At 41.0% G+C, this 22648-nt stretch overlaps 1 protein-coding gene across 1 annotated transcript; it reads right to left on the bottom strand.

Annotated features, from left to right (window-relative positions):
* Nucleotides 1–4296: 4296 nt before the first annotated feature.
* Nucleotides 4297–22263, bottom strand: WDCP (WD repeat and coiled coil containing). Its single transcript, XM_049652470.1, has 4 exons — nucleotides 22174–22263; nucleotides 10617–12465; nucleotides 7605–7722; nucleotides 4297–6297 (listed from the first exon to the last, which is right to left on the bottom strand). The coding sequence occupies exons 2-4, from the start codon at nucleotides 12444–12446 to the stop codon at nucleotides 6170–6172; spliced, it is 2076 nt and encodes a 691-aa protein (XP_049508427.1). The 5' UTR covers nucleotides 12447–12465; nucleotides 22174–22263; the 3' UTR covers nucleotides 4297–6169.
* Between the last annotated feature and the right edge of the window lie 385 nt (nucleotides 22264–22648).

Below are 22648 nucleotides of genomic sequence, written 5' to 3'. Positions count from 1 at the left end.
GACACCCACCCTCAGAGCCAGTCCTCCTGTTTCAGAGGAAGAGGATGTCTGCTCGCCACTAAGGCCCAGCCCTGGGCCTATTGCTGACAAAGAGTAGGCATCTCACTCGCCCCTTCCCTTTCTGCTACCTTTTCCAAACCCACTTAAATCCAAGAGATCATGCCACTCACTTGCTCAAGACCCACAAGACCAGGGGGCTGCTCAAATGTCACTTCTGGGACGGAGAGACCTTTCCTGTGCTCCTGCTCTCCCCCAGTGACCGTTCCTGCATTCCAGCACTCTCTAAGCTCTCCCTGCTTTGCCTGTGCTTAGTAGACCTACCTCCATGTACAACTGTGTATTTATCAATTGCTTACTTATTGCTGGCCGCCCCCACTAAAACGTTAAATGTCACAAGGACAGGGACATTGGCTCTTCCTGCTAGATCCTCAGTGCCTGGAAGTAAATGTTCAATATGCATAAATGTCTACTGAATGAACAAGTGAATGTTTATATCGGCTTTATCCTGAAACAGACAAAAATCACCTTTCCTCGTTCCCTTATCTTCCACCTGTCCAAACAATCTGCTTCGCTCTTCTCCCCCAGCCCCCCGCCACCGTAGTGTTGTTTCCTTGTCCCCACTTGCCATTCCCCCCTCAACTCCTTAAACCTGGCCTCTGCCTTCCTATGGAGACCATGCAGCTCAGCACGGTCAAAGGTCAACTCCAGCATCAGAGACAAGGAAATGGGGGTTCGTATTATTTACTTGTGTGACTCATCAACTTCTGTAACAAACCTGAGCCTGTTTCCTTTTTGAAAGGAATGTGTTCACCATTACCTCTGGATGGCCTTGAGGATTAAGTGTGAGATCATATCTGACCAGGGAAACCCTCAGTGACTGGTAGCCATTAAATGCTGGCCACTCATTTTCAAAACGCCATCCTCCCTTGGCTTACATGATGCACCTTCCCCCTTATCCTCCACCATCTCTGGCCCTTCATTTTCTGTCTTTTCCTTTGCTTCTTCTTCCTTTGCTGCTCTGTAGGTGTCTCAGGCTTCCCAGGGCCATGTGATCTCACTCACAATCACCTTTATTTTTATTTATTCTTTGAGAGAAAAGAGAGAGCACAAGCAGGGGAGGGTACAGTGGGCAGAGGAAGAGAGAGAATTTTAAGCAGGCTCTACGCCCAGTGCTGAGCCCTACATGGGGCTTGATCTTGTGACCATGAGATCATGACCTGAGTCGAAAGCAACAGAAGCTTAACCGACTGAGCCAGCCAGGTGCCCCTCAATCACTATCACCGTTACACCTCTCTATTTTAACCCTGAGCTCTGCTGAACTTCAGAAGCCCATCTGAGTGTTCTTCAGGCAGTTAAAACATCCTCAAGCAGAACTCATCACTTCCCACGCTTGTTCCACCTCCTGCATTTTTGGTAAATTATGTCAGCATCTATCAGGTCCCAAAACCAAAAACTTGGGGTCTTCTTAGTTTTCTTTCTTCCCCATTCACGCTGCTGTGCCCTTCCTGCGCACATGGAGTGTGGATGAAGCAATGGGAGGAAAGGGTTGCAGCTTGTATGTTATTACCAAATGGCAGAAGTTATTTGAAATTGGATAGAAAGTTGTAGCCCCAGAAATGGATGGGTTTGGCTCATAACACACACGGTGACACAGCTGCTTGTGAGATGTTTGAGGTGTGTATGTGTGTGCGTTTGCGTACTCCTATGGGACTTCTTCGTTCTGCTGGGTATTTTTCTATGTCTCTTATGGACAAAACTGGTGCAGAAGCAAGGAAATTCAGGTTATGCTCGAATTGTTCTTTAATATAGCAATTGTGTTGGAACAAATTTGTGTTTTCAAAACAAGCATTATAGAAGAACTGAGTGTATACGTGTGTGAGTGTAAACAACAGAAATCCTAAATGATCTCATAAATATTCAAGGAATGAAATACATATTATAAAGCATTCACACACACATATACACCCAAACCACGAGATTCAAATGATTTTACCAAGTGCTATCAAACTTTTTATCAAGGATCATTTCATAGCTTATGAAAACTTTTCCAGAGAATAGAAAAAGGGCAAACTCTACAACTCATTGTATCAGGCCAGAATAAGTTTAATACCAAAACCAGACAAGAAAAGTAAAAATGAAAGGTAATTTACAGGCTAACCTTAGAGGATTAAAAGAGCACAGAACATAGAAGCAAGAATCTGAAACAAAATACTAGTAAACTAAGGGGCTCCTAGGTGGCTCAGTCAGTTAAGTGTCCAACTTCGTCTCTGGTCATGATCTCATAGTTTGTGGGTTCGAGCCCTGCATTGGGCGCTGTGTTGTCAGCTTGGAGCCTGGAGCCTGCTTCAGATTGTGCCTCCCTCTCTCTCTGCCCCTCCTCACTCATGCTCTGTCTCTCAAGAATAAATATTAAAAAAAATAATGATAATAAAAAAAAAAAAGAAAAATCTGTCCAGTGAAATTTACCACATTAATAAAGGAGGAAAAAAATTACGATCTCAATAGATACAGAATCATTTAATAAAAAGCTAATATTCATTCATGATAAAAGTACTAAGCAAACCAAGAGGAAAAGGACATTTTTTTTGAAGTTTATTTTGAGAGACAGAGAGAGCCTACGCACACACAGGCCAGCGTGGGGGACAGGGGTGGAGAGAGAGGGGTAGAGAGAGAGAGAGAATCCCAGGCAGGGTCTGCACTACCACCACAAAGCCTGATGCAGGCAGGGCTTGAAGTCACAAACCATGAGATCATGACCTGAGGCGAAATCAAGAGTCAGATGCTTAACCTACTGAGCCACCCAGGCACCACAAGTAGAGATTTTTAAACCTGAGTAAGGCTATCTACCAAAAACCTATAGCAAACATTCTTAATGGTGAAATATGTCACCTAGTGGCAAAATGTTAACGATGAAATAGTCCCTTTAAAATCAGGAATAAGGGAAGGATTACTCACTATCAATGCTTCTGTTCAACACTTCATCAGGGGATCTAGCTAGTGCAGTAAGATAACAGTATAATAATTAGAAAGGAAGAAAAAAATTGTCATTATTTATAAATGATATGATTACCTACTTAAAAAACCCAAAAGGACCTACAGATACATTATTAGAATAAGAGAGCACAGCAAGGTAGCTGGACATAAAATTAACAAAATTACATTTTTATATTCCAGCAACAGTTATAGAACATAATTTTTAAACAGTAGCAGCAAAAAATATAAAGTACCTAGAAATAAATGAACAAGATGTGGAAAGACTTGCTCTTGGCCATGATGGAGTAGTAAAGACCAGATCCAGCCCCTCAGTTGAAGCGATTAAAAACGACTGGTCTGCATATATGAAATAAGTTTTCAAGACACTGGGCATGAGGCAATGAAGGAGGAATCTCTGAGAGATGGGAAACAAATGAGGCGATCTTAGGGATTGCCTTGAGGGTTCCCAGATGACCGTGTAGAGCACCATTTGGAGCCCAGAGGACTCTGAGCTGAGAAGGTGAGTTTGGGGAGACCAAAGTGGCTAGAGTTTGCAGGACAGAGTATTTAGAGGAGGAAGCTACACAGAGAGAAAGAGGATTCCCCTCAAGTACCCAACAGGATGTTGATTAAAGAAATAAATGTGAAAGTTGCAGAAGACTATATGCAATATAATGCCGTTGTATAAAGCTCCAAAACAAGGGGAAATACAGACTATTGTTTAGGGCAATGTGTACATGTGGTTGTGGTGAAAAAGACAAGGAATGAGGAAATGATAATTACAACAATCAAGACATTAGTTGCCTCTGGGGTGGAACTGTCTCTACAGAGAAGGACCCAGAATGGTTTCTAGTAATGTTCTGGTTCTTACATTAGGTGATGGGTGGTTCATTTTATTATTAAGCCTTCCTATACTTCACATCTATTGCGTGTATCAAATAATAAATACCTGTACAAAATTCAGAAAAAACTGGGCACGAAGATTTGTAAAGAATGCCTTTCCTTATGCAAAATATTCTCAACATGACATTGAACAATAGTTAAAAGATGACAACTCTTCTCTCCCTGTTTCTAAAGCCAGCAAGTACTGGATTATCTTCTATTGTTCCAATGACTATAATAATAGCAGAGGCCAAGGAGATGTCTTTCGTAGGAGAGTTGTCATGGAATCAGATTTGCGATAAAGAAATAAATAATTTATATGCCAGACTGTCCGCCAGAAGAAATACAGAGACAACATCCACAAACAAAAAATCAAGAACTTTTCTTTATACTGGCAATAATCACAAAGAAAATACCATCAAAACATTCACAACAGTCTCATCAACCATTAGTGATTTTATTGACTCATTTACAGGACTCTGACCAGGGAAATGGTGAACATAACATATACTTTGAGGCACCCACATTGATCTTACTACAGGGTCCCCAGGCCCCCTCTGCAGGCTTCATAATAGTGTACTTTCATCCCATGCAGACACTTCCTCTGCAAATGCAGCCAGGCCTCAGACTGTCCTCAGCCACTGCTCTCAGGCTACTGATTACAGACCAGCAGCCTCCGCTTCCATTATCCCAGCAGCTGCCTAATGCATTTGAACCACAAAATGGGCCCTCGCTTCTTTCTTATCCCAGCTCCATCTTCATAAAGGGTAACAGACAGACAGAAGTCCCCAAGGGCACAAAATCTTTCTTTCCAGACAATTTTAAAGGAAAGTGGGGAGAAAGATGCATATGTGCTAATGGAACCTCTATGGCTGAAACAATTTATCTGCAGATGTGCCCTGACTAGCCACACAGCCATCAATCTGTTGTGCCGCCGTCACTGAAATTTATGATTCTGCGTGAGAGGTGATGTGTCTATCTGAAGTTGCAATCAGGGCTCTTTCCACTTTACTAAGGTGGCACTTGAGCCCGTAATTATAATAAGCTCGTACTTCTACCCACCTTAGATTCAGTGAAATTTCCAATTTTCTGAACTACTTTCTCTCACAGACTCCGTGCTGGTCTCTAAGACCTGAATGGAGGGAAAAGAAAAACATCAAAATTAAAGTGACAATGTAACTAAGGGAGTGTACTGGGAGAAAAACAGGACATTTTTATGATCCCCAAACTGGGGGATGGGGGGTGAAGCATTTCAGGGAGAAAATCAGGAGGAGCGACAGCATAGAATCACGCCTCTGACCTCTGTGCTAGGCATTGCACTATTGACACACGCACACGCTCAGGTGGGGTCCAGAGGGATCACAGCATTTGAAATTTCATTTGAAATCTGCTAGGACTAGTTTTTAGGAGTATCTAGACCATAGTTAGCCAGAATTTTTTAAGGAAGCAAGAGAGTTAGGTTTAAATCCTGGCAGGTCCAGCCAACATCAGAACGACTTCCTGTTCTAGGTAGGGCTGGGCACAGAAGTCAGTTGATTTTTTTGGTCTTCTTTTGAGCTCTGCTGATTCCTGCTGGTTTGGGGTAAACAGGACATGCTGGAGCATATGTTCTCTGGTACCTCTTGCTCTCATCAGCCAAGGAAATGATCTATAACAATGCCGAAGTACCTTTTAAGTGCTTCTAAGACAGCTTTAACGGTTTTGGGCAAGGGACAGAAAGCCTCAGAGAAACCATAAAACACAATCCATATGGCACCATAATATTGTTTTGTTCTGGGAATTCTGCCCTTAGACAAAACCACACGGTCATGAATACATAAACAACCACTTTTTGAGCCATCTAACAAAGACTGAGCTCTGCTACAGAGCAGTGAGCCTCAGCCTGGGGGAAATGGGGGGCAAGTGGCCAAGCCAACCATGGCATGTGCTTCACTTCTGAGCGACAATGCAAATCCCAGCTGAGACGAGTCCATGGTAGAAGACAGATCTTGTCTGTAATGGCCTCATCTGAAAAGCTATGCAGCAAATAACTCTGCAAACAAGTATCAGGCCAGGGCACCAGGGTGGCTCTGTTGGTTGAAAGCCCGACTCTTGACTTCGGCTCAGGTCATGATCTCACGGTTTGTGGGTTTGGGCCCTGTGTCGGGCTGTGGGCTGACAGCAGCAGAGCCTGCTTGGGATTCTCTCTCTCTCTCAAAAAAAAAAAAAAAAAAAAAAAAGGTATCAGGCCATACTGCCTAAATGGGTGGGACAGCTGGTGGCATCTACACTTTGGACGCTAAGCTCTCTATAGACTTCGAGAGAAGGACCAGGATTAAGACTCTGAGGCAGAGTCTCTGAAGACATTTGAGCTGCCATCTCTTATGGTTATTTCCTGAGTGGCTGTGAAAGTTAACGGGATGAAGCCTTCGCTATCAGCACAGAGAAGGATCCAGTGTGAGTCTGCAAAGTGAAATAAACACATATGTAATTTAGAATATCTCATCTTATTCTTTAAAGAAAAATAAGACAAATACTTTTTTGAGAGTAAGAATCCAGTAGTTGGTAATATTGAACCTGATCATCACACGGATGGGAATGGGAAGCTGGAAGGACTGACTCCTACTTAGGGTGAGGTCATTGATGACTTGGGCATAGCTAGAGGACATCCACTTTTACCCAGGCTAGGCATTTATCACTTCGTGCTATGCATATGAGTGTGTATGTAGTGCACACGTTGTTAGGGGTTGTGTGTGGAGTGTCCCTATCTACACGCTCGTAAGCAATTTCTCCAGAAACTATGTGAAGGTGGGAACAGTTACTCTCTGGAGGAAGCTTTATTCTTTAGGTTCATACCAACCTCTAGACAGCTAAGGAGGCTGAGCCGACTGCAGATAGACTGGAATGGTCCAGATAATCCTGAATGGTTTGTTCTGGGGTAACCTAGGGCCAGTAGCATAACACAAGCCTGTGACCTTCTCTGGTTCTTTCAGATGTACTGTGCCTCACTTCTGAAAATTTCACTTCTAAAAATCTATACTTTCCAAAAACAACATGTAAAATACGCAGAGAGGTCTTTATTAGTGCTATTGATGATGCTGAAAATTGGAAACCACTTAAATGCCAAAGAAAATATGGCAAAGTACAATATGGTACACCCAGAATGGAATATTAACCCCACCCAGGACAAATGACAATTATGATGTCATATCACAGATGCATGTGTCAAAACAGGAAAAAGCTGATGCTGACATATTAAGGGGGAGAAAAAAATGAAACAAATTCCATGTTCAATGTGGTGGTGGCTTCCATTAAAAGAATGAGGCATAAAAAAACCATCCTGTGCACCTGATGATACGGGTATGACTCAGTCCTCTGGCATTTGGGAATGGCCTTCACATCCACATGTTTGCTGCCTATTGAAATGACACCTCCTTTAAGAAATGCTGCTATGACCTTTATGTGTAGTGTAACAGGTATATATGAGGTTTTTATGTCATTTCTTTGCAGCTGTTATACATTGCTTTATAACTCTTTTCTAGTTTTTTCCTGTGTACATTTAGGTCTTCCAGCTAGAATATATATGTAAGTTCCTTAAGGGCAGAACCCATATTTTCTATAGCCTTGGGTATATAGTAGACAATTAACAATACCTAATTATCTAGTGAACCACTGAATGGTTTGTTATCAATGAAAATTACAAAGTTACAAAACAAAAAATGGTAGAGGGAGGGGGTGTGGGGTAGAGTCAATTTCTGAATTTTACCTACCATGGAGCATTTCAATAAGAGAGAGGCCAAAAGTCTGCTGAACTGTACTGAGCCTTAGTTTGCCATTGCAGAGAAGCACAGCTCTTTTTTCAACAACAGGACCTACATAATGAGATTTCTTCAGATATAAAAATAAAAGTTGTTAAACTGATTGCAGAAGCAACAAAGTTAACATTTCTTAAAACTAGAATGTGTAAGTAGTTTTTTTTTAAATCCTATTTACTATTACTCTAACTAAACCAGTTGTAAATAAGGAGATTTTGGCTACATTGTTTAACATAACAAAAAGATTCGATCCCAAAATATTTATGGCTTAAATACCATGACATCCCTACTTAAAGTATTTTAGGAAATTGTTAAAAAAAAAATGAAGCAATAGGGGTGCCTGGGTGGCTCAGCTGGTTGGGTGGCTGACTTTGGCTCAGGTCACTATCTCACGGATCATGAGTTTGAGCCCCGAGTCAGGCTCTGTGCTGACAGCTCAGAGCCTGGAGCCTGCTGTCTCTCTCTCAAAAATAAATAAAGATTTAAAAGAAAAATTAAAAGAAAAATGAAGCCATTATGGCAAAATATTAACAAGAGTTAAATCCAGATGATAGGTATAAAAGATTTCGTTATTTAGTCTTTCTTTATGTTTACAATTTTTCATAATAAAAAATTTTAATTATTTTAAACTATTCTTTGGTTCTTTTAAAAACCTACATCCTGGGGTGCCTGGATGGCTCAGTCAGTTACCTGTCTGACTCTTGGTCTTGGCTCCAGTCATGATCTCATGGTCATAAGATCAAGCCCACTCAGCTTGACAGCACAGAGACTGCTTAGAATTCTCTCCTTACCCCCTCCCCCTCAAAATAAACATTAAAAATAAATAAACAAAAAACAAACCTATACCTTTGAGTTGGTCCAAGAGTAGTAGTTTTAAGAAAAAACTAATTAAGGGGCGCCTTAGTGGCTCAGTCAGTTGAGCATCAGACTTTGGCTCAGGTCATGATCTCATAGTTCATGAGTTCGAACCCCATGTCGGTCTCTGTGCTGACAGCTCAGAGCCTGGAGCCTGCTTCGAATTCTGCGTCTCCCTCTCTCTCTGTACCTCTCCCACCACTCGTGCTCTCTCTCTCTCTCAAAAATAAATAAACATTAAAAAAAAAAATAAAAAAAACTAATTAAAAGACCTCTCTTGACTATTAGATAATAACTTACATATTACTTATCAATGATTTCGATACCAACTTTCTGCAAATATCTTTTAAAATGAAGATATAAAAGTCCACAATCAAATCAGTGTGACATTGGTAAAGTTCTAGATAAAGAGATCAGCATTATAGTAGTTACAATATGGAGAATTCAGAATTAGATCCCAGTACATATAAGTTTATATATGACAAATGTGTTAGATCAAGTTCAGTGGGATTAAAGATGGATTCTTTTTTAAATTAAGCTCTATGCCAACGTGGGGCTTGAACTCAGGACCCTGAGATCAAGAGTTGCATACTCCACCTACTGAGTCAGCCAGGCCCCTGAAAGATGTATTTTTTTTTTAATGTTTATTTATTTATCTTTGACAGAGAGAGCGTGAGAGAGAACACGCACAAGTGGGGTAGGGACAGAGAGAAAGGGAGAGAATCTCAAGCAGGCTCTGTGCTGTCAGTGCAGAGCCTTACGTGGGGCTTGAATTCATGAACCACAAGGTCATGACCTGAGCTGAAAGCAAGAGTTGGCTGCTCAATTGACTGAGCAACCCAGGCGCCCCATCGAAAGATAGATTTTTAATAAAGCTCCTAGCACAACTGGTTATCTCTCAGAAAATAAAAGTGGACCACACACCAAAATGTAATGAGAGATTAAAAATTTAAATGTAAAAACTAATATAATAAAACAATGTAACCAAATCTAGACTATTGCATGTATGTTAATTTCTATAATAAGCAAAAAACTCTTATAAACTGATAACTCAATAGGAAAAAAAAAATGAACAATAGGCAGTTCATACTCAGCGGGCCAAAAACCATGAAAGACATACTCAAGTTCACTAACAGTAAAGGAAATACAAATGAATGAAAGTAAAAAGCACTTCACACTTATCAGATTGGTAAGGATGTGAGGAACAGGAAGTCTCATAGGTTGAGAGTGGGCATATGATGATACATTTAGTAAAAAATCTCTGAAAGGCAATCTGGCAACCGTATTAAAAGTAGAAATGTATATGTACTTTTCAAATTTGCGCTTCTACTTCTGGGAACCAACCCAACAGAAATAAAAGTAGGAATACAAATAGATACATAAAAGAGTACTATGAGAGCCCTGCTTGGAGTGACTGAAGAAGTGAAGAAGTAAAGGCAACGTGAACGTCTATCAACAATGGACCACCTCAATAAGCAGCGTCCTCTCAGCATGAAGAGCGCAACTTACGACTCCATTTTTGTAAAACAATGACAAACCATCAGCCCCGCATCTATAGGCCTATAGATACAAAGAAGTGTGTACTATTATATGAGTTAATGAACTAAAATATGGAGGGAGCCACAGTAAGCTGCCATAAAGTGAATTATGGCAGGGGGCAGGGCCAAGTTCAATGGAGAAAGAAAGTGTTCGTGATAAAAACAGGTAAGCTATAATCCCATTCGTGTAATGTTTGCATATGCATTACATTTGTTTTAAAATGGACCTAACTTTCTCTCTGCAACGCATAAGGAAAAGTCTCCCATGATAAGATGGCACAATAAGGAAAACTCTTTTTTTTTTTTTCCTAAATAGAAATTGCCAGAATGAGTACCGTCATTCATATTTTACACCATGCATGTGATACGATCACACTATACACTGGTATGTGTGCCCGTCTGGCTGGCAGCCAACCAACCCAGAAAGGTATTACAACTTGCCTGTGACATAACATGCCCAGTTCAGTGAAGTTCGGCTAGAGCACCATCTTCCTCATCACTGGATTTTTCTTGCAGTACCCACTGGCTGCAGGAGCTTTTCTGTATAGTGGTAGCTCCTCAAAGGAGAAGTTACCTGGTAAGTGATGCGCACGTAAGGCAGATCCCGAGACAATGGATACACAGGAGAGGACTTCTTCCCATTATGCAGAGTGTCTGTGAGTTCAGAAAGACATCGCTGCACTTCAGTCAGGGTCCTAGACAAAATTTCCATTTCCTTAGACAGTCGGTAAGTTTCCTTTTCCTTCTGTGAGTTCTTGCTTTGAGGCAAATTAGGAAGTTCCGGAGTGCTGGTGTGGTCTGGTGTGCTGCTGGACCTGGGCGGTGTTACTGAGCGGTTAACGGGCTCAGCATCTAGAGTTCTGAGAGCTATGGAGCCATCACAGATACTGCTTGGAGGGCTCCTGATTTCTTCAATAAGGGTTCTTCCAGGCCTTTCGCATTGACTATGGCTGTCAGATGTGAAGAGCCCTCTGTTTTGGTGACACAAATCTGGGGAAAGACTTTCAAGTAGCTTTTTTCTGTCTATTTTACTTAATGGAGTACTGAAAGTAGAGTATCCACTCTGGTTTTCACTCGATGTTACTGGCAATTCTTTTTCCAATGTTACTTCTCTAACAATCAAACGAATGATATACTGATCAGTCTTTGAAGAAGGAAGAAATGCTGAATCAGTGGATTTTTGTCCTCCAACCAAAATTAATAATAACTTCTCTGTCAAGAAACACATACCTTTTGGTCTTTCACTTTTCTCAAGTTGAATCTGCTGGATGTTTGGCAGAAACGATGGGATGACAGAATAGATAAAAATTATATTGGAAGTATTAGAAGCCACTGCTACCACCTGAGCTTTAAGATCAAATGTTATTAGATCAGGAACCAGAATGCCTGGAATGGTGACTTTTCTGGTCTGCGTAACCTCCTTCTCAAAGGTCACAAGGACCAGATGTGAAGAATCCATGCCAGTTCCTGTCAAGTAGTCTTTTTTTCTTAGACAAATAAGAGAACCACCCTCAGACTTTGACGTATTGAAATGCATATGAGTTAGATCCAGAGGATCTGAAAAGGAAGAAATGGGAGAAACTGATGTTTCAACACTTGTTTTAGAAGCAACTACCCCCTTTCCCCCGGTGGGTACTTCATCAATAACCGGGAAAGTACACAGACAAGGGTCTTCACTGCTAGGTGGAACATCAAAGATTTCAGATGCATTTAAGCCACAGATCTTATCTAGTGGGAGCTCAGTGGCTACAGCGACCTGTGAGTCCACGGTGGCTCTGATGGAGCGCACAGAGCTGTCCACATCAAACACTGGGTGGAAGGAGCACCTGCGAAGAGTCTTCTGAGTACTGTCCCAAATGTAGGAATGCAGGCTGCTGCCAACTGCCACCACCAGCCTCTGGCCATCCTGGGTCCAAGACGCACAGTGAATGAGGCCCTGGGTGTCAATGTCCACGTTCACCCGGGAACTGTCGCAGTGAACACTGTGGAAAACGGAGACACGCTGCGCAGTCAACACAGCCAGGACAGCACTTTCTGGATGCCACACACAGCCCTGGGGAAGGACAGGGAGTGATTCTCTAATCTCACAGGTCTGAGACATCAGCCATTTGTTCGTCCCCGTACTGCTGGGACATAGCTGCCACACAATGACACGCTTCTTGTGCTGCACAGCGAGCAGAGCAGGCATGTCAGCTGTGCCAGGGGGGGCCCAAGACACTCCATACACATGTTCAAACTGTCCAATGACCTCTGAGTCCCCAAACCTGGCCTCTCCACTGTGAAGCTGTAAATCAGTCAGGACTACCTGGTTCCCATTAGTCCAGACAAGGCCATGAACTGGATGTACTGCCTGATACAATGCATTCAGCCCAGTCCTGAGAAGTCTTCCTTTTCCCAACTCCATCCTCTTTGATAAAGGGTATCTGAAATCATTAAGAAGGAAAGTTTTACCATGAGACTATAATCAGACAAATCCAAAATGTAGGACATTTTATAAGACAATTGGCTTAGGCCTTTCACAGGTCAGTATTTCAAGGGGATAAAAGGTCAAAGGCATGTGACAGATTAAAAGACATGACTGAGCCATAACAAGCAAATGTAACATATAAACTTTGATCAGCTCTTGAATTGAGGAAATAAAACTTTCTTTTTAATGTTTGTTTATTTTTGAGAGAGAGAGAGAGACAGAGACAGAGTGCAAGTGGGGGAGGGGCAGAGAAAGAGGGAGACACAGAATCCAAAGCAGGCTCCAGGCTCTGAGCTGTCAGCACAGAGCCAGATGTGGGGCTCAAACCCAGGAACCTCGAGATCATGACCCAAATAGAAGTCAGATGCTTAACCGACTGAGCCACCCAGGTGCCCCGTAAATAAAATTTTCTATTAAAAAAGGATATTTTTAGAATTGGAGAAATTTGAATATGCAATAGATATTAGGAGATATTGTGGAGTTGTTTTCTTTTTAAAAAAACGTTTATTATTTATTTTGAGAGAGTGTGTGCAAGCGGGGGAGGAGCAGAGAGAGAGGAGACAGAGAATCCCAAGCAGGCTCTGCTCTGTCAGCACAGAGCCCCATGTGGGGCTCTAACCCATGAACCATGAGATCATGACCTGAGCTGAAATCAAGAGTCAGATGCTTAACCAAATGAGCCACCCAGGAGCCTTAGAGTTCTTAATCTTAAGTGTGAACACGGTATTATGGTCATGTAGGGAATGTCCTTGCTGTTAAAATATGATGTTGGAGTATTTGGGGTAAAGTGGCATGATGCCTACAATTTGCTTTCAAATGGCTTAGCTAAATCCAGAAACACCAGGGGCACCTGGGTGGCTCAGTCAGTTGAGTGTCCGACTTCGGCTCAGGTCATGATCTCACAGTTCGTGGGTTCGAGCCCCTCATCAGGCTCTGTGCTGACCCCTTGCTCGGAGCCTGGGGCCTGCTTCAGATTCTGTGTCTCCTTCTCTCTCTGCCCCTCCCCCACGCACGTTTTGTCTCACTCTGTTTCTCAAAAATAAATAAATGTAAAAAAAATTTTTTTTTTTAAATCAGAAACACCAAACCCTACACATTTTATATAGAAACACAGAGAGATAAAACAGATGTAGCAAAATGTTAATAAATCCTGAATCTAGATTGAGGCTATATTGATATTCCTGGTACTTTCAACTTTTAAGTTAAAAATTTCTCAAATTAAAATATTGAGAAAAACCTCTTTCACCATCTAATTTCTAGTCTTCTTTCACTGCCAAGTCAAGCATTAACTGATATTCACATCTCTGACTTTATTAGCACTTATTTCCTCAACTCCCTTCAAAATGGCTTTTACCTCCTCAGCGAAATGACAAAGAGTCACTGTTGCTATTTCTACTTCACCATATTCAAATAGCACTTAATAATTTTCAGACCATTTTCACATTCCCTATCACATTTGCTCCTTGCAACAATCTTTTGCAAGAATACAAAGTAGGTTAGGGAAATATTATCTTCAATTTTTTTCATTCTTAAGGTTTTTTTTTTTTTTTAAGGAATTTAAATTACTAAAGAAGTACATGTTCACTGCAATGAAATTGAGACAAACCAGAAGTTTCTACAATAAAATGAAATGTTTCCTCCTACCCCATGCCAACACCTCCCCTCCCCAAACTCAAGTCCTTGATAAAAGCACTGTTAACAATTTGGTGTGTAGCCTCTGAAACCATTAAAGAAACTTATCCAAAAAAAAAAAAAGAATTTTATATGTGCTAAGTTTTTTTTTTTCTTTTAAACAAAAAAAGGGGGTTTAAGTCACAGTTCCTGGGTACTAACAACAGAATCCACTCTGGCTAAGTAAAAAAAAAAAAATCTCAAGAACCAGGATCAGAAAAACAAGCAGAAACCAAGTGAGGCTAGCTAGACGGAATAAACCATGGCTACCACTCTCTCAACACATCAGTGGCTGAGAATCTAACTTCACTGCCCCTTCACTTAATAACAATTGCTTAAGATTCCGAATAGGGGTCCAGGGGGAAACTTCCCACTGGCTTGGCCTAGCTTCCAAGTCCTGCTCTAGCTGCCAGGATGGGGAGAAAGAGGGGTCCCCACAAAGGCTTCTGTCATAAGGGACGGGGGTTCTGCTTTCCCACCAACACTCACACAAAGGGCAGCTGCCCCCAAATTAGGAAGGGGTTTTTAAAAAAGGACCAACAATAACCACAGGGATCTCATATGTTACATACTATTCACTAATTTATTTTAAATCACGGGTACTTTTTCAAGTCAGTAACAAACAGATCTTCCTCAATCTTTTAAGCAGCCCCATTAGTAGCTGCAAGGTATGCTATAATGTACTCAAAGATTCCACTATAGGTGGGAATTCAGCTTGTGTCCCAACTTTTTTCTAGATGTGGATAGGGTCCACAAGTTTAGTTAGTACTCAGTCCCTATCACTGTTCTCACATTTCCTTCCTTCCAGTGTCACCTACTCTCGTGTTTTCAATTGTTACCTCTGTTTATTACTGTCAGATCTGCTGTGCTACAATGCTATTCAATTATATGTTAGGCTTCACATTATGGCTGATATTAGCCCTGCCCACATTCATTTCAAACTGGACCTGCATGAAAGGGGAAAAAAAAAAGGCCTTTTTTGCTCTCCACAGCAGCTCCTCAATTTCTGTTAATGGATATTGCCATTCTCATATTCACTCAGGCTAAAAACTCAGGACTCCATTTGACTACTCTCCTGCCTTCTCAGTTGGTGACCAAGTCTTATTAATTCTTAGAACTGTTCCTGAATCCAGTCCTTCTTATCATTCCCACCAGCACTATCCTGAATCAGATCGCTGTTACTGCAAACCTACTTGGCTGTAATAATTGCCTCCTACTTGGTTTCCCTACCTCTTTCTTTCTCTAGTCCATCTTGTGCAAAACCAGTCTTAAAATATCCTTTTAAGTATATCATTTATCAGCTTAAAAATTGGCAGATGTTAAAAACAAAATTCGGGACACCTGGGTGGCTCAGTCAGTTAAGTGTCTGACTCTTGATTTTCAGCTCAGATCATGATCTCACATGGAATTGAGGGTTGTGGAATCGAGCCCTGTGTCAGGCTCTGTGCTGAGCAAGGAGCCTGCTTGGGATTCTCTCCCTTCCCCCCACCAAATAAACATTAAAAAAAAAAAAAATGGCAGATGCTACCTACTGTCCACAGCTGCACTGTTCAATATAGTAGCTACTAACCATATGTGCTTTGCAAATTTAATTAAAATAAAAAATCAGTTCCTCAGTCACACTAGTCTTTTTCAAGTGGTCAACAGTCACATGTGGCTAGTGGCTATCACATTGGGCAGAGGAGAACAGAACATCTCCATCGCTGAAGAAAGTTCTGCTGGGCAGCACTGTCCTATAGGATAAAGTCTGAATTCCTCAGTTGGGCATTCGAACCCCTACCCATCGTGGACCTCCTATCCCTCCAGTCTTATTTCTAGTTGGTCATCTTCATAGTTACAATACTCGGCCCGTTCAAAACACTCCATCAATGACAGGGGAACTGATGGCCCAGCTTAATTACTATCTCTTCCAAGGGGTCTTCTTTAATCATCCTGCTAAATCTGATACTTTCCTCCTCTTAACTCCTATAGCCTTACAGCCTACAGCTCTCATGCGACATCTTCAGTTTATTATCTGCAATTACCAGTTACTCTTTCATGTACTACCGCACATTTCACAACTAATGCACAAGGTCTTTGAGAGTAAAAATGAGACTTAAGTTAAAAACTTAACTTCTTTGCCTGTCAAGTATTTTCAGATGGAATGCTCTGTATCCATTACATCATAAAAGGAGTTTCTAATTGGGTCACAGTATTGCCAGGGGTTGTGTTGTGATCACATTTTTGTTGCTTTAGGCTCTTATGATACTGTAAGTAAACCTCTTTGGACTATATTTGGACATGCTTTCTAAGTCTGTTAAATAATCCCTCCTCTTTTTTTTTTTTCAATTGAGAGAGAGCACGAGTCAGAGAGAGGGACAGAAGGAGAGAGAGAGAGAGCCAGAAAGAGAGAGAGAGAGAGAGAGAGAGAGAGAGAGAGAATCTTAAACAGGCTCCACACTCAACTCGGAGCCCAACAAAGGCTCTATCTGACCACCCTGGGATCATGACCTGAGCCGAAATCAAGAGTCAGACTGACTCATGCTCCCTCTCAAATTGAAAAAAAAAAAAAAAAAAGAGTGACTATGTCACCCAGGTGCCCCAATAATCCAGCCTCTTAAAACAACCAAAACAATGGGGGAATATATATTAAGAGATATTTCCCTCCCCTACTGGTCCATATAGTCCTAATGCAGCCATATAATAGTATTTCTCATTTCCTATATGGTAAAAAAAAAAAAAAAAAAACAAAAAACCAAAAAAAAAGGTTAAGCAACCATACATATTAGCCATAGTTTACATATACATATTAGCACAAGTTTCCAGGTCTTAACTCATACTTGTCATTTAAATCATGATGACAAATAATCAAACAATGTTAATAAATCATATATTTATATAATTTTTATATTTTATAAAATTAACACAAGATTTTACAACAATCAAACATTTTCTTCCTAGGATAGTTCCAGGGGAAAAAACATCTTTATTTTGAGTGATTATTATAAATTTTTTTTTAACGTTTTATTTATTTTTGAGACAGGGAGAGACAGAGCATGAACAGGGGAGGGTCAGAGAGAGGGAGACACAGAATCTGAAACAGGCTCCAGGCTCTGTGCTGTCAGCACAGAGCCCGACGCGGGGCTCGAACCCACGGACCGCGAGATCATGAGCTGAGCCGAAGTCGGCCGCTTAACCGACTGAGCCACGCAGGCGCCCCTCGAGTGATTATTATAATGTAGAGTCTGTATCAGTGCCACAGTATGAAAATCTTTCCTTGCATCATCTTATATACAGAACCTGGTTTACTGTGGCTTTAGTAGTGAGCTTCAAGTTCAAGTGCATCAAAAGCTGGCTTTGCCTTTGTATTCAGCCAAAATCTATTTGGCTTGGATTTTAGCCTTTGGAAAACTGAACAGCCTAATGCTTTAATGTCATTTTCTAGCATCCCTGAATGTGTGTGTCCACACATATTTAAGATACATAAGGTCAGATAAGAATAAGGCAGTAATGAGAATAAATTGGATATTCTAATTTATCTAAATGATAAGTATTTACTTTCAAATATAGACAAATATGATAAGCATTCTTTATTTAAAGGGCAAAAACTGTACCTTCAGGTACATTCTATTTCAAAATTCTATCAGTGAGTTGATATATATTTGTATGTGTAATAATGGTTGCAAGAATAAAATGTTGCAACAATAAATGACTGTGAAAGATTAATTTTAGGACAAAAAACAAGAATTTTCACCTAGTTGACTTATTGAGAAACAGAGTAGCATAATAAATAATATTAACAATATTATTATATTGATTATAACAAATAAATATTAAAAATATTATTATTTATAAATAAATACTAACAAAGAGTACACTAGCTAAATAACTTAATGAAAAAACATTATATTCTTTTTGACCAACAGAAGTTTGTGAAATTTAAATAAAAATATAAAGCACAGGGATAGAAATGAATTGTAATTATCTTGGTAAAATTGTTCATTAAACTAGCATTCATTAACCAAAAAGTCTTTAAGAACTGTGTTTAACTCAAAGTTTTTTAAAGATTTTGTTGTTATTTTGTTTGTTTTTCATTGCTTTTTTTTTTTTTTTTTTTTTTTAGTGTTTATTTACTTTTGAGACAGAGAGAAAGAGAGCATCAGCAAGGGAGGGGTAGAGAGAGAGACAGGGAAATACAGAATCTGAAGCAGGCTCCAGGCTCTGAGCTGTCAGCACAGAGCCTGACGCAAGGCTCAAACTCACGAACCGTGAGAACATGACCTGAGCCGAAGTCAGACACTTAACTGACTGAGCCACCCAGGAGCCCCATCATTGGTTTGTTTGTTTTGAGAGAGGGAGAGAGAAATCCCAAGCAGGTTCTGCACTGTCAGCAAGCAGAGCCCAACACGAGGCTGGATCTCACAAACAGTGGAAGCCAAGAGTCAGATGCTTAACTGACAGCCACCCAGGCACCCCAAAGATTTTAAGTAATCTCTATACCCAACCTGGGGCTTGAACTCATAACCCCAAGATCAAAAGTAGCACATTCCACTGACTGAGCCAGCCAGGCATCTCCTCACCACTCTCTTCTTAACCCCCCAAATTGACCCTATTACCACCTTTTTAAAACAGCTTTCACCAAGCCACCAGTGCCATCTATGTCATTGAACCCAGTGGACATTTTTCAACCCTGTTTTACTAATATGTGTCAAAGACAGAACTTGAGAAGTTGTCTTTGGAATCTACATCCACAGAAACGTATTCTCTACCAAACTGCCTGGTGATTTGCTTTTAACTCATCTGCAAGTTATTTCTCATGCCTCTTTGCTGGCCTTATCCTGGTTTGTAGAGTCTTTTACTAAGAAGGAATTGTCTACTATGCTTCTACACATGATGTCAGATTAAGTGGGTCTGTAGTGGCTTGCTAAATGGAAAATAAGTCCCTTGTCACTATTAATGAAGAAAACTGCCACCTCTAGCCCACTGGTCTTATATAAGATAATATATGTTTTCCTCTAATATCTACTCATGCACTTTTAAAAGACTTTTATTGATAAATAATGCATGATACATTTTCCTAGGCAGAGAAAATTCCTAATGGGCCAATTATATCAAAGGCAATTTATATATGTTTTAGGCTACCCAATTCAGTCTAATGTCATTGAGGGTGTATATGGCCAGGGGTAGCACAGAATAAGGATTTGTAAATAAGAGAAAAACAAACATGATAATGTTACTAAGATTTTTAGAAGAATTAATTTTAATATTTTCATCCTTGGTAACAAGAAGAAATTTGGCACATTTTTCTCAAAAACCTAACAAAAATTACAAAAATCTGTTGCAATCCTTTGTACTCCATTGCTAGTTTAGGTCCTGACCACCTCTCCCTCTTTAGTAGGCTAGAACAAGAAGGCTTCTGGACACCAGCCTCTTCCTTCCCACAGAGCCTGGATGCTTTATATGATTGGGTAGAATCATCTTTTTAAAAAATCACAGCTATGGTCAGGGGCACCTGGGTGGCTCAGTCGGTTAACCGTCTTGACTCCTGATCTCAGCTCAGGTCATGTCATGGTTCGTGGGATTGAGCTCCACACTGGGCTCTGCATTCGCAGCACAGAGCCTGCTTGGGATTCTCTCTCTCTCTCCCTCTCGCAAAATAAATATATAAAACATTAAAAAAAAAATCACAGCTATGCGCATTTTGTTCTTCTGCTCAAATACTTTGTCTCTACAGTCTACATATATAAAAAAGTTCTTTCAAATGTCTTAGCAAGGTATTTCAGTCTTTAAATTATCTGAGATTGATATGATTGATATACCTTTCCAACCTTCTATCCCTGATCATAAAGGGCATGCTGAGGAATTTGGAGGAACCAGCACACATTCACATGACAAAGCACAGGATGGACTGACAAGGAACAAGGCTAAGTTTTTTTTTTTTTTTTAAATGTTTATTTATTTTTGAGAGAGAGAGAGACACACACACACAGAGCATGAGCAGGGGAGGGGCAGAGAGAGAGGAGACACAGAATCCGAAGCAGGCTCCAGGCTCTGAGCTGTCAGCACAGAGCCTGATGCAGGGCTCGAACCCACGAGCTGTGAGATCATGATTTGAGCCAAAGTCGGACACCCAACCGACTGAGCCACCCAGGCTGATAAGTTTAATGAGGAGTCATGAGATAGTTTGAATTTCTCACAATGAGAAAGTAAGCCAAGTTTGTAGCTACTTCCAAAGAGAAAGAGTACCTGATTCAAGAGATCTTTCTTTCTTTGTTTTTTTCTTTTTCTTTTTTTAGAGAGAGCAAGAGTGGGAGAAAGTGGGAGACGGGCAGAGGGAAAGAGAGAATCACAAGCAGGCTCAACGCTGGGCATGGAGCCCAATGCAGGGCTCGATCCCACTATCCTGGGATCACGACCTGAGGCGAAATCAAGAGTCTGATCCTCAACCTACTGAGCCACGAAGGCACCCTTCCAGAGATATCTCTAATGCAGATTGAATAAATAATGACATCAGGTAGGATATGAGTGGTGAGGAAGAAAGGGGAATTGAGGATAACATGCAGACTTTTGCTTAGGAAACTGTTGAACCATTAATCAGAGATACAGAAGGCAGAGTGTGCTTCAAACATTGGAAGGGTGAGAAATTTGGTATTAGATCTGCCTCATCTAAGATGTCTATAGGTAGCAATGTGCCTTAGGCAGTCAGAGGTTAAGGATTTGGGAGTCACTGTCATAATGTAGATAAAGCCAAAGCAGTGGACAGTCCGGCTGTGAAAGATCAGAGAGCCAAGAGGACAAAGGTTGAAATAGCCTTTAGGTGTCCCCCAATTATTTTGTATCCTTAAAAATATTTAAATTCTGCCTGAAGCTAACTGTATACTTGTTAGTCTCTCAACCCTCAGACTATAAGATTTCAGGGAGTTTTAGGGAATGAAAAGCCACTGTTTTATTAGTTCAGGGGAGAGATGGTCAGAATCAGGACCTGCTGCTCAGCCTATGACCATTTAATTCTTGTTTTTAATCTCTAAAGACAACTCATGGTGAGAATCAAGGGGCTTAGGCAAACTGGACTATTTCCAGTAGGTTTAAACAGAACTACATAACCTCCAACTTGTTTTTCTGTTTGTTGTGTTTCGACTATAAAATAATTTCAAGTTCTTCACACTTTTAAAAAAAATTAACACACAGGAAAGGTAAAAAGCTAAATTCACGAAAAACCATTCATCCAAAGGGAAAAAATTATGACTACATCTCTCTGGCTTTTTTTTCTTTCTATGTAGTTTTGGTTAAAAATTTTTCAACCATACTGTACAGTTTCATATCACGATTTTTTCACTTATTATATATTAGCATTTTCCCATGTTACTTAAAATTTATAAATTATTTATTTATTTATTTAAATGTTTATTTATTTTTACGAGAGAGACAGAGTGAGAGCAGGGAAAGGGCAGGGAGACAAGGAGACACAGAATCTGAAGCAGGCTCCAGGCTCTGAGGTGTCAGCACAGTGCCTGCCCCACGTGGGGCTCGAACTTGTGAAGTGTGAGATCATGACCTCAGCCGAAGTGGGACAGCTTAACCGACTGGGCCACCCAAAGCGCCCCTACAAATTATTTTAAAAAGCCACTTAGTATGCATTTAGTGAAGTCGCATTTTTCCTCACTGTTGAGACACCTGGTTGTGCCAACTTTATCTTATCATAAATAACTCTGTGATAAAGGTCTTTATGCATAAAGCATGTTCTTCATTTCCGATGGCTTCTTTAGGATATATTCCCACAAGTATCACTAATGAGTCACATGGAATATATTCAAACGTTTAAAGCCACCCCTCGCTCATCCTCAGCCGCTAGCCCTTCGCACGCGAGTTCCCTACTCCCATTCTCCCCATCCTCTCTGCACTCCTGGGTCTCCTCCCCACTCCCCAACAAGTACTGGCCCCTCCATCTCCCTCTCCGCCCACCCACAGCCTCCCAAAACCAGCTAGGCTTAGGCAGGAACGGACACAACAATACCTTTGGCCTGACTGCCCACAGAAAATAAGACTCCCGAGTCCTGCGGATCTGGAGCCCTGAGCGAATACCGGAAGTATCGGCTCCCAGGCCTCTGATAGGTGAGCGGTAACTTGGCAAGCCCTACAATGCCCTCTGTCTATTGGTTAGGGTCCTTCCCTCTGACCAATAAGCTCTGGAACTGCCGCACGGATGTCTGGGAGTTGTAGTTTCCGTGTAACTCCATCTACAGTAAACCAGCAACAATTTCTCCCTCAAGAAGGGTAGAGCCTTCCCTCACTTCTCGATTTTCTTAGTCTGAGAAGGGGTACAGGATCCCTAGAGTACGGTTTCTTAACTTTGGAGAGGAGATGGGGGTCAGGGGAATGGGAAGGTGTTGAGGACTTCTTTTAAAATGTGATAAATCTCCCCAGAAAAATGTTCTTATCCGTACACAAAACATTGTGCATTCACTGAAGCCTGTCCATAGACCTGTCCT

Source organism: Panthera uncia (assembly GCF_023721935.1).
Source record: "Panthera uncia isolate 11264 chromosome A3 unlocalized genomic scaffold, Puncia_PCG_1.0 HiC_scaffold_12, whole genome shotgun sequence".
NCBI lineage: Eukaryota > Metazoa > Chordata > Mammalia > Carnivora > Felidae > Panthera > Panthera uncia.
This window is presented reverse-complemented; position numbering and strand designations above follow the sequence as displayed.

What these genes read in the sequence shown, in the direction of transcription:
- WDCP (XM_049652470.1), bottom strand. Translation starts at nt 12,446, where the DNA reads ATGGAGTTGGGAAAAGGAAGACTTCTCAGGACTGGGCTGAATGCATTG. An exon ending in ACGTGCGCATCACTTACCAG is followed by an intron (nt 7,723 to 10,616) that starts GTAACTTCTCCT and finishes TTATATCTGAAG; the next exon opens with AAATCTCATTATGTAGGTCC. An exon ending in TCTTATTGAAATGCTCCATG is followed by an intron (nt 6,298 to 7,604) that starts GTAGGTAAAATT and finishes TTCACTTTGCAG; the next exon opens with ACTCACACTGGATCCTTCTC.